This window comes from Macaca thibetana, chromosome 19 (assembly GCF_024542745.1).
Source record: "Macaca thibetana thibetana isolate TM-01 chromosome 19, ASM2454274v1, whole genome shotgun sequence".
NCBI lineage: Eukaryota > Metazoa > Chordata > Mammalia > Primates > Cercopithecidae > Macaca > Macaca thibetana.
The window spans coordinates 30,147,778-30,165,132 of record NC_065596.1 but is presented as its reverse complement, the minus strand read 5'-3'; the positions used below and the strand labels follow the sequence as shown (position 1 = coordinate 30,165,132).

Below are 17,355 nucleotides of genomic sequence, written 5' to 3'. Positions count from 1 at the left end.
AGCCACTGTACTCCAGCCTGGCAGCCTGGGCTATAGAGCAAGATTCCACCTCAAAAAAAAAAAAAAAAAAAAAAAAGAACAGGCTGGGCGCAGTGGCTCACACCTGTAATCCCAGCACTTTGGGAGGCAGAGTCGGGTGGATCACCAGGTCAGAAGATCGAGACTATCCTGGCTAACATGGTGAAACCCCATCTCTACTAAAAATACAAAAAATTTTCCAGGTGTGGTGGCAGGCACCTGTAGTCCCAGCTACTTGGGAGGCTGAGGCAGAATGGTGTGAACCCAAGAGGTGGAGCTTGCAGTGAGCCAAGATCACGCCACTGCACTTCAGCCTGGGCAAACAGAGCAAGACTCCGTCAAAAAAAAAAAAAAAAGAAAGAAAAAGAAAATACATGACCTGATGTATAAAACTGGCAGGTTCCCCCGTGGCAGCATGTTACCTGTAGGAGAGATCTGAGCCTCAGCGGCCATTCAGTCCCCTGATTTATTCCCTTACCTCCCCTGCCTGAAAAATGATGAGAACACACTGATTCGGGCCCAAACTCGTGTTATATTATCGAGGTGGAAAAGAGCCATATGTATTAGGAGGGGAAACTGAGGCAGACCACAGGACGGGGCTCCAGAGGGAGGACAACAGGGCCCAGGACCCCTTCTGGAGGCTCAGAGATGCCAGTGTTCCAGGAGGTCTCACAGCATGAAAGGGGCCTGACTACATTCGCTTTTAGCAGTCGGAATGGCAGATGGTCAGGCAGTGGCTGGGATCACATTTATATCCTTCGAATCAGCATCCTGGGCCTCCCCCGGGGTGGGCAGGAGGGACCCGGTGTCATCTCCACGGAGGGAGATCCAAGGGGCTGTGGAGAGAGAGGGGGAGGTCATCAGAATCTCTGAGGTGCTCTGGGTCTGACTGGCATCCCCCATTTCTGTGTGTGTCTCACACACACTCCCTCAGTCTCTAACCCCTTCCTTCTGGGCCTGTCTCCCCTTCTCCCAATTTTCCATCCCCCCTCTTTCTACATCTTTGCCTCCCTCCTCGGGGTCTCTGTCTCCCCCTTCCTCTGTCCCCTCTCTCTGTGCCTCTGTTCCCCCGTCTCTGGGTTTCTGTCTCCACTTCTCTCTGGTCTCTGTCCTCCTCTCTTTGGGTCTGCCCCCACACCAGGTCTCTCCTCCCAGGTCTGTGTGCCCCTCTCTTGGGGTCTCTGTCCCTCTCTCCAAGGCTCTTCCTCCCGCTGCCCACACCTGGCAGCCCACTCCTCATCCTTCTCCACAACAGAGCTCCTCCTACAGCCGCTGCCGTGAGTAGCAAGACACCGATGACGATTCCCACCACGAGCACCGAGGACTTGGCTGGAGTTTCTGCAGCCAGAGAACGCTGTGAGATGTGGAGCAGCCCGTCCACCCCCACCCAGTCAGGACACAGCACTGGGGGGTCCCAGTCCCTCCCAGCCTCGGAGATCCCAGCACCAAGTGTCTGATGGACAGAGGCAAGACCAGGCGGGCGATCTCGGCAGGGTGCCCCCAGGCTGGATGTAAGAACCAGCCACAGCACGAGCGGCCACCGCGGTCACACCGGCAATGGACCAGCAGCGGCAGGGTGGGGCTGTCCCGGCGCAGCGGGGAGAGGCAGGCAGAGCAGTGGGAAGTCAGCCTCATGGGCCCCGGCAGTAGCAAGGCAGCAGGTGGTCAGTCTTGGTGAGGACGGGCATAGCAGACAACGAATGGTCAGATTCCAGGAAGACCTGCAGCTGCAGCAGCAGCAGGATGGAAGACGGTCAGACTCAGGGAGGACTGGCCATGGTGGTTAACAGCTCTTCAGACTCAGTGAGGCCAGAAGCAGCAGGACGGAAGGCAGTCGGCCTTGGGAAGGACAAGGCATCAGGCTTTGGGGGCACTGAAAGGCGCGAGGCACAAGGCAGTCAGATTCAAGGAGATGGCAGCAGCGGGGAGGAAGGTCAGACTCAGGAAGGACCGGCACAGCAGTGAGACAAGGCAACGGGAAACCAGGAGCATCACCACCGGGCGGGGCCTCACCCAGCTCCACCCTGAGGGGCTGCGCCAGCCCCGCGTGCTGCACGATGCAGCAGTAGTGGTGCTCATCGCCACTTTTGACTGTTAGTGACGACGAGGCGTGGAAGGAGCCGTCACTGTTGGGGCCGAAGTCGCCCTGTCCGGTGCCAGCGGCCAGCCCATTCCGCAGGAACCGCAGTTGCAGTTCCGGAGGGTAGAAGGAGAAGGCGCTGCAGGTAAGCACGGAAAAGCCAGGGTTGCCGGGCCGGGCCTTCAGGCGCATGGAGGGGGGCTCTGCAGGAAACCAGGCAGACAGGTCTAAGCCCCGAGCCCACCACTCCCAGGGCCAGGGCTGGGTAATGACAGAAAGAGGCCTCCATGTTTGCAATGTGCTAACCCCGGATAATGTGGTGGTAAAAGAGGAGGCGCTTCCCAGGTGACAGAGACAACCTATCCACCCTGAAGGTGTCCCCTCAAGATGTCACCTCCCTGGGCTGGGCACGGTGGCTCACGCCTGTAATCCCAACACTTTGGGAGGCCAAAGTGGGTGGATCACCTGGGGTCAGGAGTTTGAGACCAGACTGGCCAACGTGGTGAAACCCCATCTCTACTAAAAATACAAAAATTAGCTGGGCACCTGTAGTCCCAGCTACTCAGGAGGCTGAGGCAGGAGAATCGCTTGAACCTGGAAGGCAGAGGTTGCAGTGAGCTGGGATCGCGCCACTGCACTCCAGCCTGAGTGACAGAGCGAGACCCCGTCTTGGGGAAAGGAAAAAAAAAAGATAGAGGATAATTATGAAAAATTCCATACTAACACATTTGAAAATTTAGATGAACTGAACACATTCTTGATAAATACAACCTTCTAAACTGACACAAGAGGAAATTTAAAATGTCAGCAGTCCTGTAAGTATTTACATTTTTTTTTTTTTGAGACGGAGTCTCGCTCTGTCGTCCAGGCTGGTGTGCAGTGGCAGGATCTCTGCTCACTGCAAGCTCCGCCTCCCAGGTTTAGGCCATTCTCCTGCTTCAGCCTCCCGAGTAGCTGCAACTACAGGCGCCCGTCACCACGCCGATAGTTTTTTGTATTTTTAGTAGAGATGGGGTTTCACCATCTTAGCCAGGATGCTGGTCTCAATCTCCTGACCTCGTGATCTGCCCGCCTCAGCCTCCCAAAGTGCTGGGATTACAGGCATGAGCCACCACGCCCGGCTTTTTTTTTTTTTTTTTTTTTTTCCTGAGATAGAGTCTTGCTCTGTCACCCACGCATGATCTCAGCTCACTGCAACCCCCGCCTCCTGGGTTCAAGTGTTTCTTCTCTCTCAGTCTCCCGAGTAGCTGGGACTACAGGTGCACACACCACCACACCAGGTAATTTTGTTTTTAGTAGAGACAGGGTCTCACCATATTGGCCAAGCTGGTCTCAAATTCCTGACATTGTGATCTACCCACTTCAGCCTCTCAAAGTGTTGGGATTACAGGCGTGATGCACCGTGCCCGGCCTATTTAAAATGTTTAATCCGCCGGGCGCGGTGGCTCACGCCTGTAATCCCAGCACTTTGGGAGGCCGAGGCGGGCGGATCACAAGGTCAGGAGATCGAGACCACGGTGAAACCCCGTCTCTACTAAAAATACAAAAAAATTAGCCGGGCGCGGTTGTGGGCGCCTGTAGTCCCAGCTACTCGGGAGGCTGAGGCAGGAGAATGGCGTGAACCCGGGAGGCGGAGCTTGCAGTGAGCCGAGATCGCGCCACTGCACTCCAGCCTGGGCGACAGAGCGAGACTCCGTCTCAAAAAAAAAAAAAAAAAAAAATAAAATAAAATAAAATAAAATGTTTAATCCGCCGGGCGGTGGCTCACGCCTGTAATCCCAGCACTTTGGGAGGCCGAGGCGGGCGGATCACAAGGTCAGGAGATCGAGACCACGGTGAAACCCCGTCTCTACTAAAAATACAAAAAAATTAGCCGGGCGCGGTTGTGGGCGCCTGTAGTCCCAGCTACTCGGGAGGCTGAGGCAGGAGAATGGCGTGAACCCGGGAGGCGGAGCTTGCAGTGAGCCGAGATCGCGCCACTGCACTCCAGCCTGGGCGACAGAGCGAGACTCCGTCTCAAAAAAAATAAATAAATAAAATGTTTAATCCATAGTTTAAAACTTTCCGAAAACTGGCCGGGCGCGGTGGCTCAAGCCTGTAATCCCAGCACTTTGGGAGGCCGAGACGGGCGGATCACGAGGTCAGGAGTTCGAGACCATCCTGGCTAACACGGTGAAACCCCGTCTCTACTAAAAAATACAAAAAACTAGCCAGGCGAGGTGGTGGGCGCCTGTAGTCCCGGCTACTCGGGAGGCTGAGGCAGGAGAATGGCGTAAAAACCCGGGAGGCGGAGCTTGCAGTGAGCTGAGATCCGGCCACTGCACTCCACCCTGGGCGACATAGCGAGACTCCGTCCAAAAAAAAAAAAAAAAAAAAAAACTTTCCGAAAACTAAAATTCCAGGTCCGTAAGACATCAATTAGTGAATTCTTCCAATGTAGAAATGATTCTACTCCTACGCAAACTCTTCAGGCAATAAAACAGAGGAAACACTCTCCCAGCATATTTTATGAGGTCAGCATCATCTTGACAACAAAGGACATTATAAGAAAGAGAACTTAAGGCCAATGTCTCTCATAAAAATAGATTCAGGATGGGTGCAGTAGCTCACACCTGGAATCCCAGCATTTTGGGAGGCCAAGGTGGGCGGATCAGGAGGTCAGGAGATCAAGACCATCCTGGCTAACACAGTGAAACTCCATCTCTACTAAAAATACAAAAAAATGAGCCGGGTGTGGTGGTGGGCGCCTGTAGTATCAGCTACTCGGGAGGCTGAGGCAGGAGAATGGCGTGAACGCGGGAGTCGGAGCTTGCAGTAAGCCGAGATCACACCACTACTCTCCAGCCTGGGCGACAGAGTGCGACTCCATCTCAAAAAAGAAAAAAAAAAAAAAAAAGCTACATCAAATCAAGAGTGAGGTACTGACACTAAGTCCAATAATCAGCAGAATAGGAGAGGGTCAGAAGCAGATCCACACCTTACACACAAAACACACTCCCCTGCAGTCCAGTGAGGGAGAGGGGATGATGGTCTAGCAACAAATGATGCTGGCTGGACATATGAACCTCAACTCCTACCCTCATCATAACAGGCAATTAACTCAAAATCAATGGTGTCACTAAATGTGGAAGCTATTCATCAACTAAGCTTTTAGAACACATAGGTGAATACCTTTCTCGGAGGAAAGATTCCTTAAAGAGAATACACAACAAAGCTACAGAATCAAAGATAAAATTGAGCTTTATAAATTAAAATTTATAAACTTGGGGCCAGGCACAGTGGCTCACACCTGTAATCCCAGCACTTTGGGAGGCTGAGGCGGGTGGGTCACAAGGTGAGGAGTTCAAGACCAGCTTAGCCAATATGGTGAAACCCCATCTCTACTAAAAATACATAAAATTAGCTGGGCATGATGGCAGGCGCCTATAGTCCCAGTTACTCAGGAGGCTGAGACAGGAGAACCACTTGAACTCGGAATGCGAAGGTTGCAGTGGGCAGAGGTTGCACCATTGCATTCCAGCCCGGGCGACAGAGCAAGACTCCGTCTAAAAAAAAAAAAAAAAAAGGCCGGGCGCGGTGGCTCACGCCTGTAATCCCAGCACTTTGGGAGGCCGAGGCGGGCGGATCACAAGGTCAGGAGATCGAGACCATCCTGGCTAACTCGGTGAAACCCCGTCTCTACTAAAAATACAAAAAACTAACCGAGCGTGGTGGCTGGCGCCTGTAGTCCCAGCTACTCGGGAGGCTGAGGCAGGAGAATGGCGGGAACCCGGGAGGCGGAGCTTGCAGTGAGCGGAGGAGATCGCGCCACTTGCACTCCAGCCTGGGCGAGAGCGAGACTCCGTCTCAAAAAAACAAAAAAAACAAAAAAAAAAACAAAACAAACAAAATTCATAAACTTTATAAAATGTATAAATTGAAATAGATAAACTGAACTTCACCAAAATTAAGAATTTTTGTTCATCCAAAGGTTTCGTTAAGGGAGTGAAAAAAGGTTGGGTGCAGTGGTCTCACGCCTGTAATCCCAGCACTTCGGGAAGCTGAGGCAGGAGGATCACTGGAAGCCAGGAGTTCAAGACCAGCCTGGGCGACATGAAGAAACCCGTCTCTGAAAAATTTTAAAAATTAACTACGTGTGGGGGTACACACCTGTGGCCCCATCCCTTCAGGGAGGCTGAGGTAGGAAGATCGCCTGAGCTTGGGAGGTTGAGGCTGCAGTGAACTCTAATCCCGCTACTGCACTCCAGTCTAGGCAACAGTGCAAGTGCCTGTCTCAAAGAAAAAAAAAAAAAAAAAAAAAGCGGGTGCGGTGGCTCATTCCTGCAATCCCAGCACCTTGGGAACTCAAGGCAGAAAGATCCCTTATGCCCAGGATTTCTATTTTTTGGTTTTTTTTTGAGATGAAATCTCTTTCTGTTGCCCAGGCTGGAGTGCAGTGGCGCGATCTTGGCTCACTGCAACCTCTGCCTCCCGGGTTTAAGCAATTCTCCTGCCTCAGCCTATCAAGTAGCTGGGATTACAGGCGCCCACCACCACACCCGGCTAATTTTTGTATTTTTAGTAGAGACAGGGTTTCACCATATTGGCCAGGCTGGTCTTGAACTCCTGACCTTGTGATCCGCCTGCCTCAGCCTCCCAAAGTGCTGGGATTATAGGCATGAGCCACCAGGCCCGGCCAAACCCAAGACTGCTAGGCCAGCCTGGGCAACAAAGTAATACCCCATCTCTACAAAAAAATAGAAAATGTTAGCCAGGCATGGTGGCGTGTGCCTGTAGTCCCTGCTACTTGGAAGGCTGAGGCGGGAGGACTGCTTAAGCTTGGGAGTCCAAGGCTACATGGAGCTATGACAATGTCACTGCACTCCACTTCAGTCTGGGTGACAGAGCAAGATCCCAGCTAAAAAAGAAAAAAAAAAAAAAAGGCAAAGATTTCAGCAACTGCCTAGGGCTGGGCATTACTGCCCAAGTTCCCTTCGGGGAGGGTAGATCTGGACAATCGTGGGTCTTGGCTGGGATCGTGGTTTTGGTTGCTCAGCAGAAAACATTTGCTGCTTGAGGAAAGCCTAGAAGCTTCTCTCTCCTGGAGCTGCCTCTCTGGCAGGTTGGCAGAATTTGCTGCACAGTCAAGTGGAAGGGAGGGCCAGGCTGACCGCCATCAGCAGTTCTGGCTTCTGCTTTATGTTTACTATTCTTTTCAGCAAATCTGTATCTTCCTGTGTCGCGCTCAAAGCCGCGTGCCTTTAGCCTCCAAGGTAGCTCCAATATAGACTAAATCCAAGCACAGAAAATCTGTCTGGCCTTTGGTTCTGTTTTTTTTTTTGTTTTTTGTTTTTTTGAGACGGAGTCTCGCTGTGTCTCCCAGGCTGGAGTGCAGTGGCGTGATCTCGGCTCACTGCAAGCTCCGCCTCCCAGGTTCACGCCATTCTCCCGCCTCAGCCTCCCAAGTAGCTGAGACTACAGGCGCCCGCCACCACGCCCGGCTAGTTTTTTGTATTTTTAGTAGAGACGGGGTTTCACCACGTTAGCCAGGATAGTCTCGATCTCCTGACCTCGTGATCCACCCGCCTCGGCCTCCCAAAGTGCTGGGATTACAGGCTTGAGCCACCGCGCCCGGCCTGGTTCTGTTTAACAAAATACCAAACCAGGCCAGGCATGGTGGCTCACATCTGTAATCCCAGCACTCTGCGAGGCTGAGGCAGGCGGATCACCTGATGTCAGGAGTTCGAGACCAGCTTCGCCAACATGGTGAAACCCCGTCTCTACTAAAAATATAAAAATTAGCTGTGCATGGTGGCGCATGCCTGTAGTCCCAGCTACCCTGGAGGCTGAGGCAGGAGGATTACTTGAATCTAGGAGGCAGAGGTTGCAGTGAGCCGAGTTCATGCCATTGTATTACAGCCTGGGCAGTAAGAGTGAAACTCCATCTCTCTAAAAAAAAAAGAAATCCATCCTGGCCAACATGGTGAAACCCCGTCTCTACTAAAAATACAAAAAGTAGCTGGGTGTGGTAGTGTGCGCCTGTAATTCCAGCGACTAAGGAGGCTGAGGCAGGAGGATCACTTGAACCTGAGGGGTGGAGGTTGCAGTCAACCGAGATCATGCCCACTGCACTCCAGCCTGGTGACAGAGGCAGACTCCCTCTCAAAAAAAAAAAAAAAAAAAAAAAAAAAAAGGCCAGGCGCGCTGGCTCATGCCTGTAATCCCAGCATTTTGGGAGGCCGAGGCAGGTGGATCACAAGGTCAGGAGTTCAAGACCAGCCTGACCAACATGGTGAAACCTTGTCTCTACTAAAAATACAAAAATTATGGCCAGGCACAGTGGCTCATGCCTGTAATTCCAGCACTTTGGGAGGCCGAGGAGGGCGGATCACGAGTCAAGAGATCGAGACCATCCTGGCTAACACGTGAAACCCCATCTCTACTAAAAATACAAAAATTAGCCAGGCGTGGTGGCAGGCGCCTGTAATCCCAGCTACTCAGGAGGCTGAGGCAGGAGAATCGCTTGAACCCAGGAGGTGGAGGTTGCAGTGAGCTGAGATGGCACCACTGCACTCCAGCGTGGGCGAGAGAGCGAGACTCCGTCTCAAAAAAAAAAAAACAAAACAAAAATACGGCTGAGCGCGGTGGCTCATGCCTGTAATCCCAACACTTTGGGAGGCCGAGGGAGGTGGATCACCTGGGGTCGGGAGTTCAAAACCTGCCTGGCCAACATGGTGAAACTCTGTCTCTATTAAAGATACAAAAAATAGCCAGGCATGGTGGTGTGCGCCTGTAATCCCAGCTACTTGGGAGGCTGAGGCAGGAGAATTGCTTGAACCCGGGAGGCAGAAGTTGCAATGAGCCAAGATTGTGCCTCTGCACTCCAGTCTGGACGACAGAGTAAGACTTCATCTCAAAAAACAAACAAACAAAAAAAGAGCTAGGCCTGATGGCGCACACCTGTGGTCCTAGCTACCGGTGAGGCTCAAGTGGGAGAATTACTTGAGCTCAGGAGGTTCCGGCTGCAGTGAGCTATGATTGCACCACTGGACTCCAGTCTGGCAACAGAGCAAGACCCTGTCTCAATTTAAAAAAAAAAGAAAAAAGAAAGAAAGAAAAATTCAACAATCAGAAAAAGACACTGAAAAGACAACGAAATGTGTGGACCTTGCTGGATGCTGATTCAAACTTTAAAAAACATTTACAGGCCGGGCGCCGTGGCTCACACCTGTAATCCCAGCACTTTGGGAGGCCGAGACGGGGAGATCACGAGGTCAGGAGATCGAGACCATCCTGGCTAACACGGTGAAACCCCGTCTCTACTAAAAAATACAAAAAACTAGCCGGGCAAGGTGGCAGGCGCCTGTAGTCTCAGCTACTCGGGAGGCTGAGGCAGGAGAATGGCGTAAACCTGGGAGGCGGAGCTTGCAGTGAGCTGAGATCCGGCCACTGCACTCCAGCCTGGGCGACAGAGAAAGAGACTGTCTCAAAAAAAAAAAAAAAAAAAATTTACAGTCAGGAAAATGTGAACAAAAACTAGACATCTGATGCCATTAAGGAGTTACAGTTAATTGATCGTAGGTGTGATAATGGTTTTGGTATTAATTTTTTTTACATGCCCTTACCTAGTAGAGTTACATACTAAAGTACTTATCAACAAAACACTCTGGCCGGGCACCGTGACTCTTGCACTTTGGGAGGCCAAGGAGGGTGGATCACTTGAAGTGGAGGGTTCGAGACCAGCCTGGCCAACAGTGAAATCCCGTCTCTACTAAAAATACAAAAATTGGCCAGGTGCGGTGGCTCATGCCTGTAATTCCAGCACTTTGGAAGGCCAAGGCCAGTGGATCACAAGATCAGGAGTTCAAGACCAGCCTGGCCAATATGGTGAAACCTCGTCTCTACTAAAAATACAAACATTGCCTGGGCGAGGTAGGAGGCGCCTGTAATCTCAACTACTCAGGAGGCTGAGGCAGGAGAATCGTTTGAACCTAGGAGGCGAAGCTTGCAGTGAGCCGAGACTGAGCCACTGCACTCCTACATGACAGAGTGAGACTCCATCTCAAAAAAACAAACAAAGAAAAAAACACCGTGATGGCTGAGATTTACCAAAGCTTAATGTGAAGTGGGGTTGGGAAGTGAGTAAGGATGTATGTGAAATTCAAAAGACCATGGGTTGATAATTATTATTAAGTCTCAGTGATGGGAGGCTCCCTTCCTTTCCTTCCTCTTTCTCTCTTTTTTTTCTTTCTTTCTTTGAGACAGAGTCTTGCTCTGTTGCCCAGGCTGGAGTGCAGTGGCCTCATCTCAGCTCACTGCAAACTCTTGCTTCCTAGGATCAAGTGATTTTCCTGCCTCAGCCTCCCGAATAACTGGGATTACAAGCGCCCACCACCGCACCTGGCTAATTTTTGTATTTTTAGTAGAGATGGGGTTTCACTATGTCGGCCAGGCTTATCTCAAACTCCTGTTAAGTGATCTGCCCACCTCAGCCTCCCAAAGTGTTGGAATTCAGGCGTGAGCCACCGCGTCTGGCCACCATATTTTTTTTCTTTTTGAGACAGGGTCTGGCTCTGTAGTCTGGGCTGGAGTGCAGGATTGCAATCACAGTTCACTACTGCCTCAAACTCCTGAGCTCAAGTGATCCTCCCACCATAGCCTCCCCAGTGGCTGGGACTAGAGGCACATACCACCATGCCAGGCTAATTTTTTGAGTTTTTAGTAGAGATGAGGTCTTGCTATGTTGCCCAGGCTGGTCTTGAACTCCTGGGATGAAGCAATCCACCTGCCTTGGCCTCCCAAAATGCTGTGATTACAGGCATGAGCCACCATGCCTGGTCCTTTTTATACTATTGTGTCTACTTAAGTGTGGTTTGAAACTTTCCCTACTTAGGCCAGGTGTGGTGGCTCACACCTATAATCCCAGCACTTTGGGAGGCCAAGGTGGGCGGATCACGAGATCAGGTGTTCGAGACCAGCCTGGCCAGCATGGTGAAACCCGTCTCTACTAAAAATACAAAAGTTAGCCAGGCAGGGTGGTGCGTGCCCGTATTCCCAGCTACTCGGGAGGCTGAGGTAGGAGAATTGCTTGACCCTGGGAGGTGGAGGTTGCAGTGAGCCAAGACTGTGCCACTGCACTGCAGCCTGGGCAACAATGCAAAAGTCTGTCTCAAAAAAAAAAAAAAAAAAGGCCGGGCACAGTGGCTCATGTCTGTAATCCCAGCACTTTGGGAAGCCGAGGCAGGCGGATGACAAGGTCAAGAGATCAAGACCATCCCGGCCAACATGGTGAAACCCTGTCTCTACTAAAAAAAATACAAAAATTAGCCAGGTATGGTGGTACGTGCCTGTAGTCCCAGCAACTCGGGAGGCTGAGGCAGAAATCACTTGAAGCTGGGAGGCGGAGGTTGCAGTGAGCCGAGATTGCGCCATTGCACTCCAGCCTGGGCGACAAGAGCGAGACTCCATCTCAAAAAAAAGGAAATTTTCCCTACTTAAAAAAGAAAGAAGACGATCAAAGAAAAACTACCTGGTTAAGTCTCAACTTCTCCTTTGTGGCACTTGGAATGAACATCTGTGCAAATCCCCAGCCGATATCTATCTTTGTCCAGCAGCCTGGAAGCCACAGAGGGTGAACGTGTGTCACTTCCCTCTTTGCTCAAGGCCCAGAGCGGCGTCTGGCAGTGCAAATGCTCTTGGCCAGCAGTTGAATGAATGGGGATCTGGGGCCGCTGGGGAGGAAACAGTGAACTCTGCCCTACAGAGCTGAGAGAAGGCTTCTCAGAGGAAGTGATATCCAGCCCCGACCTTGAAGAATAAGGAGGGCTGGAGTATATGCAGAGAGGGGGAAGGGTGGAACAGAGAGGGGCCGGGGGAACTGGATGAACAAATGCTCAGAGGGAGAAGATTGCTCATGTTGGGTGGCTGGAGCCTAGACTCTGACAGCTGTGTAGAGACAAGTGCTGCTGCGTGGGTCTGACGAGGGCATTAAGGCAAGGAAGGCCAAGCACAGTGGTTCACACCTGTCATCCCAGCACCCTGAGAGGCCAAAGTGGGAGAATCACTTGAGGCCAGGAGTTTGAGTCTGGCCTGGGCAGCACAGCGAGATGCCATCTCTACAACAAATTTTAAAAATTAGCCAGTTATGGTCAAATGCGGTGGCTCACGCCTGTAATCCCACCACTTTGGGAGGCTGAGGTGAGTGGATCACTTGAGGTCAAGAGTTTGAGACCAGCCTAGCTAACATGACGAAACCCTGTCTCTACTAAAACTACAAAAATTAGCCAGAGATGGTGGATGTGCCTGTAGTGCCAGCTACTCATGAGGCTGCAGCAGGAGAATCGCTTAAACCCAGGAGGCAGAGTGTGCAGCGAGCTGAGATCACGCTGCTGCACACTAGCCTGGGAGGCAGACTGTGCGGAAAACTAAAAAAAAAATTAGCCAGTTATGGTGGTATGCACCTGTAATCTCAGCTATTCAGGAGGCCAAAGCAGTAAGACTGCTTGAGCCTAGGAGTTCAAGACCAGCCTGGGCAACGTAGTGAGACACTGTGTCTACAAAAATTAAAGTCAGCCAGGTGTGACGATGCTGTGGTCGCAGCTACTTGGGAGGCTGACGTGGGAGGATTGCTTGAGCCTGGGAGGTTCAGGCTGCAGTGAGCCGAGATTGTGCCACCACACTCCAGCCTGGGGTGACAGAGAATCTGTCTCAAAAAAAAAAAAAAAAAAAAAAAAAAAAGACAGCCAGGTGCAATGGCTCACGCTTGTAATCCCAGCACTTTGGGAGGCTGAGACGGGCGGATCACCTGCGGTTGGGAATTTGAGACCAGCCTGACCAGCATGAAGAAACCCCGTCTCTACTAAAAATACAAAATTAGCCAGGCATGGTGATGCATGCCTGTAATCCAGTTACTAGGGAGGCTGAGGCAGGAGAATCACTTGAACCCGGGAGGCGGAGGTTACAGTGAGCCGAGATCACACCATTGCACTCCAGCCTGGGCAACAAGAGTGAAACTTCGTCTCAACAAAAAAAGGCAAGGAAGCCAAGAGTTTGTCTTGGGGGGCGCTGGGGAGCCATGGGAGGGCTGAATGTAGAAGAACCCCTGAGGAATGGGGGCAGAGCGTGGGCTGCAGTGGGAGGCTGACTGAGGGTCCTGACAGGGGAACTGAGGCAGGTGGGCGTGATGGCAGAGAGGACAGAACAGCCTGTGGCTGCAGATCCGACTCACCCTTCCACTCCAGGTTTCCACGGCCCCTCTCCAGGTGCTCCCGCAGCCGGTGTGGGCAGGAGAATAGCAGGAAGGTGAGCTCCTTGTTGGCCGCCTTGTCCTGCTGCTGCCACCGCTGACTGATAGCCAGGGCCTCGGGCCAGTCCCCACCCCAGGTGCCCTGCTTGAGGTCGAAATTCATGAACTCCTCGCCGTTCAGGGCGAACTTGGCGGTGGGCACCGAGGTGTTGTCAGGGCTCAGTTCACAGCCCAGCAGGCCCTGCAGAGTGTAGGGGCCTGGGGCGCCCACACACATGTAAGTGGGGCCCAGGAGCATGGACCCAGCCCCTTGCCCCTCCGGATTTGAATCTCACCTTTTCCCCCCAAAGCTTTGAAAGCTTCCAGAAAGAGCTTCTCCTTGATCCTCAGATCTGTGGTCTCTTTCTCCCAATACCAGGACACTTGGTTTTCCCAGACCCAAGCTCCACAGGGCTCCGCCTGGCCCCTCAGGCTGTCGTAGCTCAGGTACTGCTGCGGGCCCAGCCAGCCGGACACCCAGAAGGCAGGCGTCCCCGGGGCAGGCGAGGACACCGCGGTGAGGTGGTACAGGAGGGAGAGGTGGCTTTCTGCAGACAGAGACAGAGCTGAAGGGAGAACATGGGCGGGGAACTAGATTGCAGTGGGACAGATATCCAGGGAGGGAGAAGAATCTATTATGGAGAGGGAAGATTCAGAGGGAGGGGACAGAGACCCAGAGAGAAAAAGGGACAGAGACCCAGAGAGAGAGAGAGAGAAGGACAGAGACCCAGAGAGAGAGAGAGAGAGAGAGAGGACAGAGACCCAGAGAGAGAGAGAGAGAGAGAGAGAGGACAGAGACCCGGGGGGGGGGGGGGGGGACAGAGACCCAGAGAGAGACAGAGAGAGAAGGACAAAGACCCAGAGAGAGAAGGACAGAGACACAGAGAGAGACAGAGACCCAGAGAGAGAGAGAGAGGGACAGAGACCCAGAGACAGAGACCCAGACAAAGAGAGAGGGACAGAGACCCAGAGAGACAGAAAGACAGGGACAGAGACCCAGACAGAGGCCCAGAGAGAGAGAGGGAAACAGAGACACAGAAGCGACAGGTGGTTCTCAGCCTCAGGCCCAGCAGGAGACGCTGAGAAAGTGAACTGAGCGGAGAAGACAGCGCCCGGGACTCGCGGGGAACTCGGGTCCCGCTGGCTTCGCCCCTGCCTGCCTGGGGCCGCCTCCCGCCGCCCGCCTGCAGCAGGGCCCCGGCCCGCAGCGGCCCTCACCTGCGCCCAGGCTCCCGGGCAGGAGAAAGAGCAGGAGCCCCAGCGCCCAGGGCTGAGGCCGCGGGACCCTCATGCTGAGAGGACGACCTGGGGCGGGAGGGGGCACGTGACTCCTCCCGACCCCCGGCCCGCCCCTTCCTCCCGGGGTACCAAGGGCAGGGCCGGGACCAGGACGCCGAGGAGGGGCTCTGCGGGCTCGGTCCAGACTGACAACAATGCCCTCCTCCTACCTGAAGAACTTTCACCCCTGAACTGGATCTCAGTTAATTAATTACAGAAACTTGATAGGCTGAGAGTCCCGGCCCCGAGCTCGGCCACGCCCCTTCCGTCCCCCTCAGGCCCCAGCCCCTCCTCCCTCGGACCCAGGAGTCCGGGCCCCCAACCCCTCCACCCTCCGACCGAGAAGTCCGGGCCCCCAACCCCTCCACCCTCCGACCGAGGAGTCCGGGCCCCCAACCCCTCCACCCTCCGACCGAGGAGTCCGGGCCCCCAGCCCCTCCACCCTCCGACCGAGGAGTCCGGGCCCCCAGCCCCTCCACCCTCCGACCGAGGAGTCCGGGCCCCCAGCTCCTCCACCCTCCGACCGAGGAGTCCGGGCCCCCAGCTCCTCCTCCCTCGGACCCAGGAGTCCGGGCCACCAGCCCCCTCCACCCTCCGACCGAGGAGTCCGGGCCCCCAACCCCTCCTCCCTCGGACCCAGTGTCCAGACCCCCAGTGCCTCCTCCCTCCGTCCCAGGCGTCCAGGCCCCCAGCCCCTCCTCCCTCAGAACCAGTGTCGAGACCCCCAGCCCCTCCTCCCTCAGACGCACTGTCCAGACCCCCAGCCCCTCCTCCCTCAGGCCCAGGGGTCCAGGCCCCTAGCCCCTCCTCCCTCAATCGGGGCCTGGTCGGCTCACGTTCCCTTCAGCCTCGCTCCCTTCCTGCCTGCGGCCCTGGCCGGCTCCTGGCTCCCGTGACTGGAGACCCCAGTTCCTCTCTCACATCCTGTGGGAGGCTGCTGCTCCCTGACTCCAAGAACATCCAGCCCCACCCCCCCCAGTTGCAGGGCACACCCCAGGCCCTAGGCCCAGCCTCTGTTTGTTTCTCAAAACGCTTGTGGTTCTTCTTTTTCCCGTTCTCTGTGGTTCCCGTTTTTTTTATTTTGAGGGTGTCCGCCGCCCAGGGAATTCTTGACAAAGCTGGGAAAGGAACCGGATGCCTTCGAAGTCCACAACTTGGAGGTCTCTGGATCCTCCTCCTACCCTTTTGTATCCCTGTGACCTTCCCTAGCGCTGGCTGTTAATCAAAATCTTATGGAAGCCTCCCTAGTTCCTCCTTCAAGCCCTTCCCCCGACATCCCGTTAGAAAGGTCCTGCAGGTGCTCTTTAATATCCTTCTGCTGGCCGGGCGCAGTGAGTCACGCCTGTAATCCCAGGACGCTGGGAGGCAGAGGCGGGCGGATCACGAGGTCAGGAGTTCGAGACCAGCCTGGCTAACACGGTGACACCCCCGTCTCTACTAATAATACAAATATTAGACCGGGCGCGGTGGCTAACGCCTGTAATCCCAGCACTTTGGGAGGCCAAGGCGGGCGGATCACGAGGTCAGGATGATCGACACCATCCTGGCTAACACCGTGAAACCCCATCTCTACTAAAAATACAAAAAATTAGCCCGTCGTGGTGGCGGGCGCCTGTAGTCCCAGCTACTCAGGAGGCTGAAGCAGAAGAATGGGGTGAACTCAGGCGGTGGAGCTTGCAGTGAGCAGAGATCGTGCCACCACCGCACTTCAGCCTGGGAGCGAGACTCCCTCTCAAAAAAAAAAAAAAAATTAACTGGGTGTGGTGGAGCACCTGTAGTCCCAGCTGCTCTGGAGGCTGAGTCAGGAGAATTGCTTGAACCCAGGAGGTGGAGGTTGTGTAGCAGGACGAGCCACAGACAAAACTCCTCAGACACCGGATTAAAGAAGGAAGAGGTTTTTTATACAGCTGGGAGCGTCAGCAGACTCGCGTCTTAAGAGCCAAGCTCCCCGAAAAAGAAATACTTGGCCTTTTTAAAGGCTTACTACTTTAAGGGGTCCACGTGAAAGGGTCGTGATAAATCGAGCAAGTGTGGGAAACGTGATTGGGGGCTACGTGCATCAGCTAACAGAACAAAAAGTTTTACAATGCTTTTTTTTTTTCATACAGTGTCTAGGATTTACAGATAACACAAGTAGTTTAGGCCAGGGGTTGATGTTATTATTATTACTTTTTTTTTTTTAACTCCTAGGGCCGGGTGGTGGTGCCAAAGTTGTCTGGCTATTTATCTTACTTTTGTTTCTTTCTCTCTTTCCTCCTGTCTTGTGAACTAGGCAAGGTGGGGGGAGGAGGGCAGCAGGAGTAGTAGTGGTCTCCTTCCTTATCCCCCGCTTTGAGCATTTTCACTAATTAGTGGGAGTTCTCACTTTTATTTTTACTTTCTGAGTCTCTTTGCGAGACAGAGCGATAGTTTGTTTTTTTTTTTTGTTTTTTTTTTTGAGACAGAGTCTCGCTATGTCGCCCAGGCTGGAGTGCAGTGGCCGGATCTCAGTTCACTGCAAGCTCCGCCTCCCGGGTTCACGCCATTCTCCTGCCTCAGCCTCCCGAGTAGCTGGGACTACAGGCACCCGCCACCTCACCCGGCTAGTTTTTTGTATTTTTTAGTAGAGACGGGGTTTCACCGGGTTAGCCAGGATGGTCTCGATCTGCTGACCTCGTGATCCGCCCGTCTTGGCCTCCCAAAGTGCTGGGATTACAGGCTTGAGCCACCGCGCCCG

The 17,355-nt window shown here is 53.4% G+C and overlaps 1 protein-coding gene across 7 annotated transcripts; it reads right to left on the bottom strand.

Annotated features, from left to right (window-relative positions):
• Positions 1 to 530: 530 nt before the first annotated feature.
• FCGRT (Fc gamma receptor and transporter) lies at positions 531 to 15,916 on the bottom strand. Of its 7 annotated transcripts, none has more exons than XM_050771537.1 (7): positions 15,476 to 15,916; positions 14,580 to 14,666; positions 13,658 to 13,909; positions 13,305 to 13,580; positions 2,032 to 2,301; positions 1,240 to 1,356; positions 531 to 854 (listed from the first exon to the last, which is right to left on the bottom strand). In XM_050771537.1, exons 2-7 carry the CDS (start codon positions 14,650 to 14,652, stop codon positions 745 to 747), a joined length of 1,098 nt encoding a protein of 365 aa, XP_050627494.1. In that variant the 5' UTR covers positions 14,653 to 14,666; positions 15,476 to 15,916; the 3' UTR covers positions 531 to 744. The 7 variants fall into 7 exon arrangements, with proteins under 7 accessions (XP_050627494.1, XP_050627493.1, XP_050627492.1 ...); XM_050771536.1 differs by having other exon boundaries at positions 13,658 to 13,927; positions 15,504 to 15,887; XM_050771535.1 differs by having other exon boundaries at positions 13,658 to 13,927; positions 15,476 to 15,884.
• Positions 15,917 to 17,355: the final 1,439 nt, after the last annotated feature.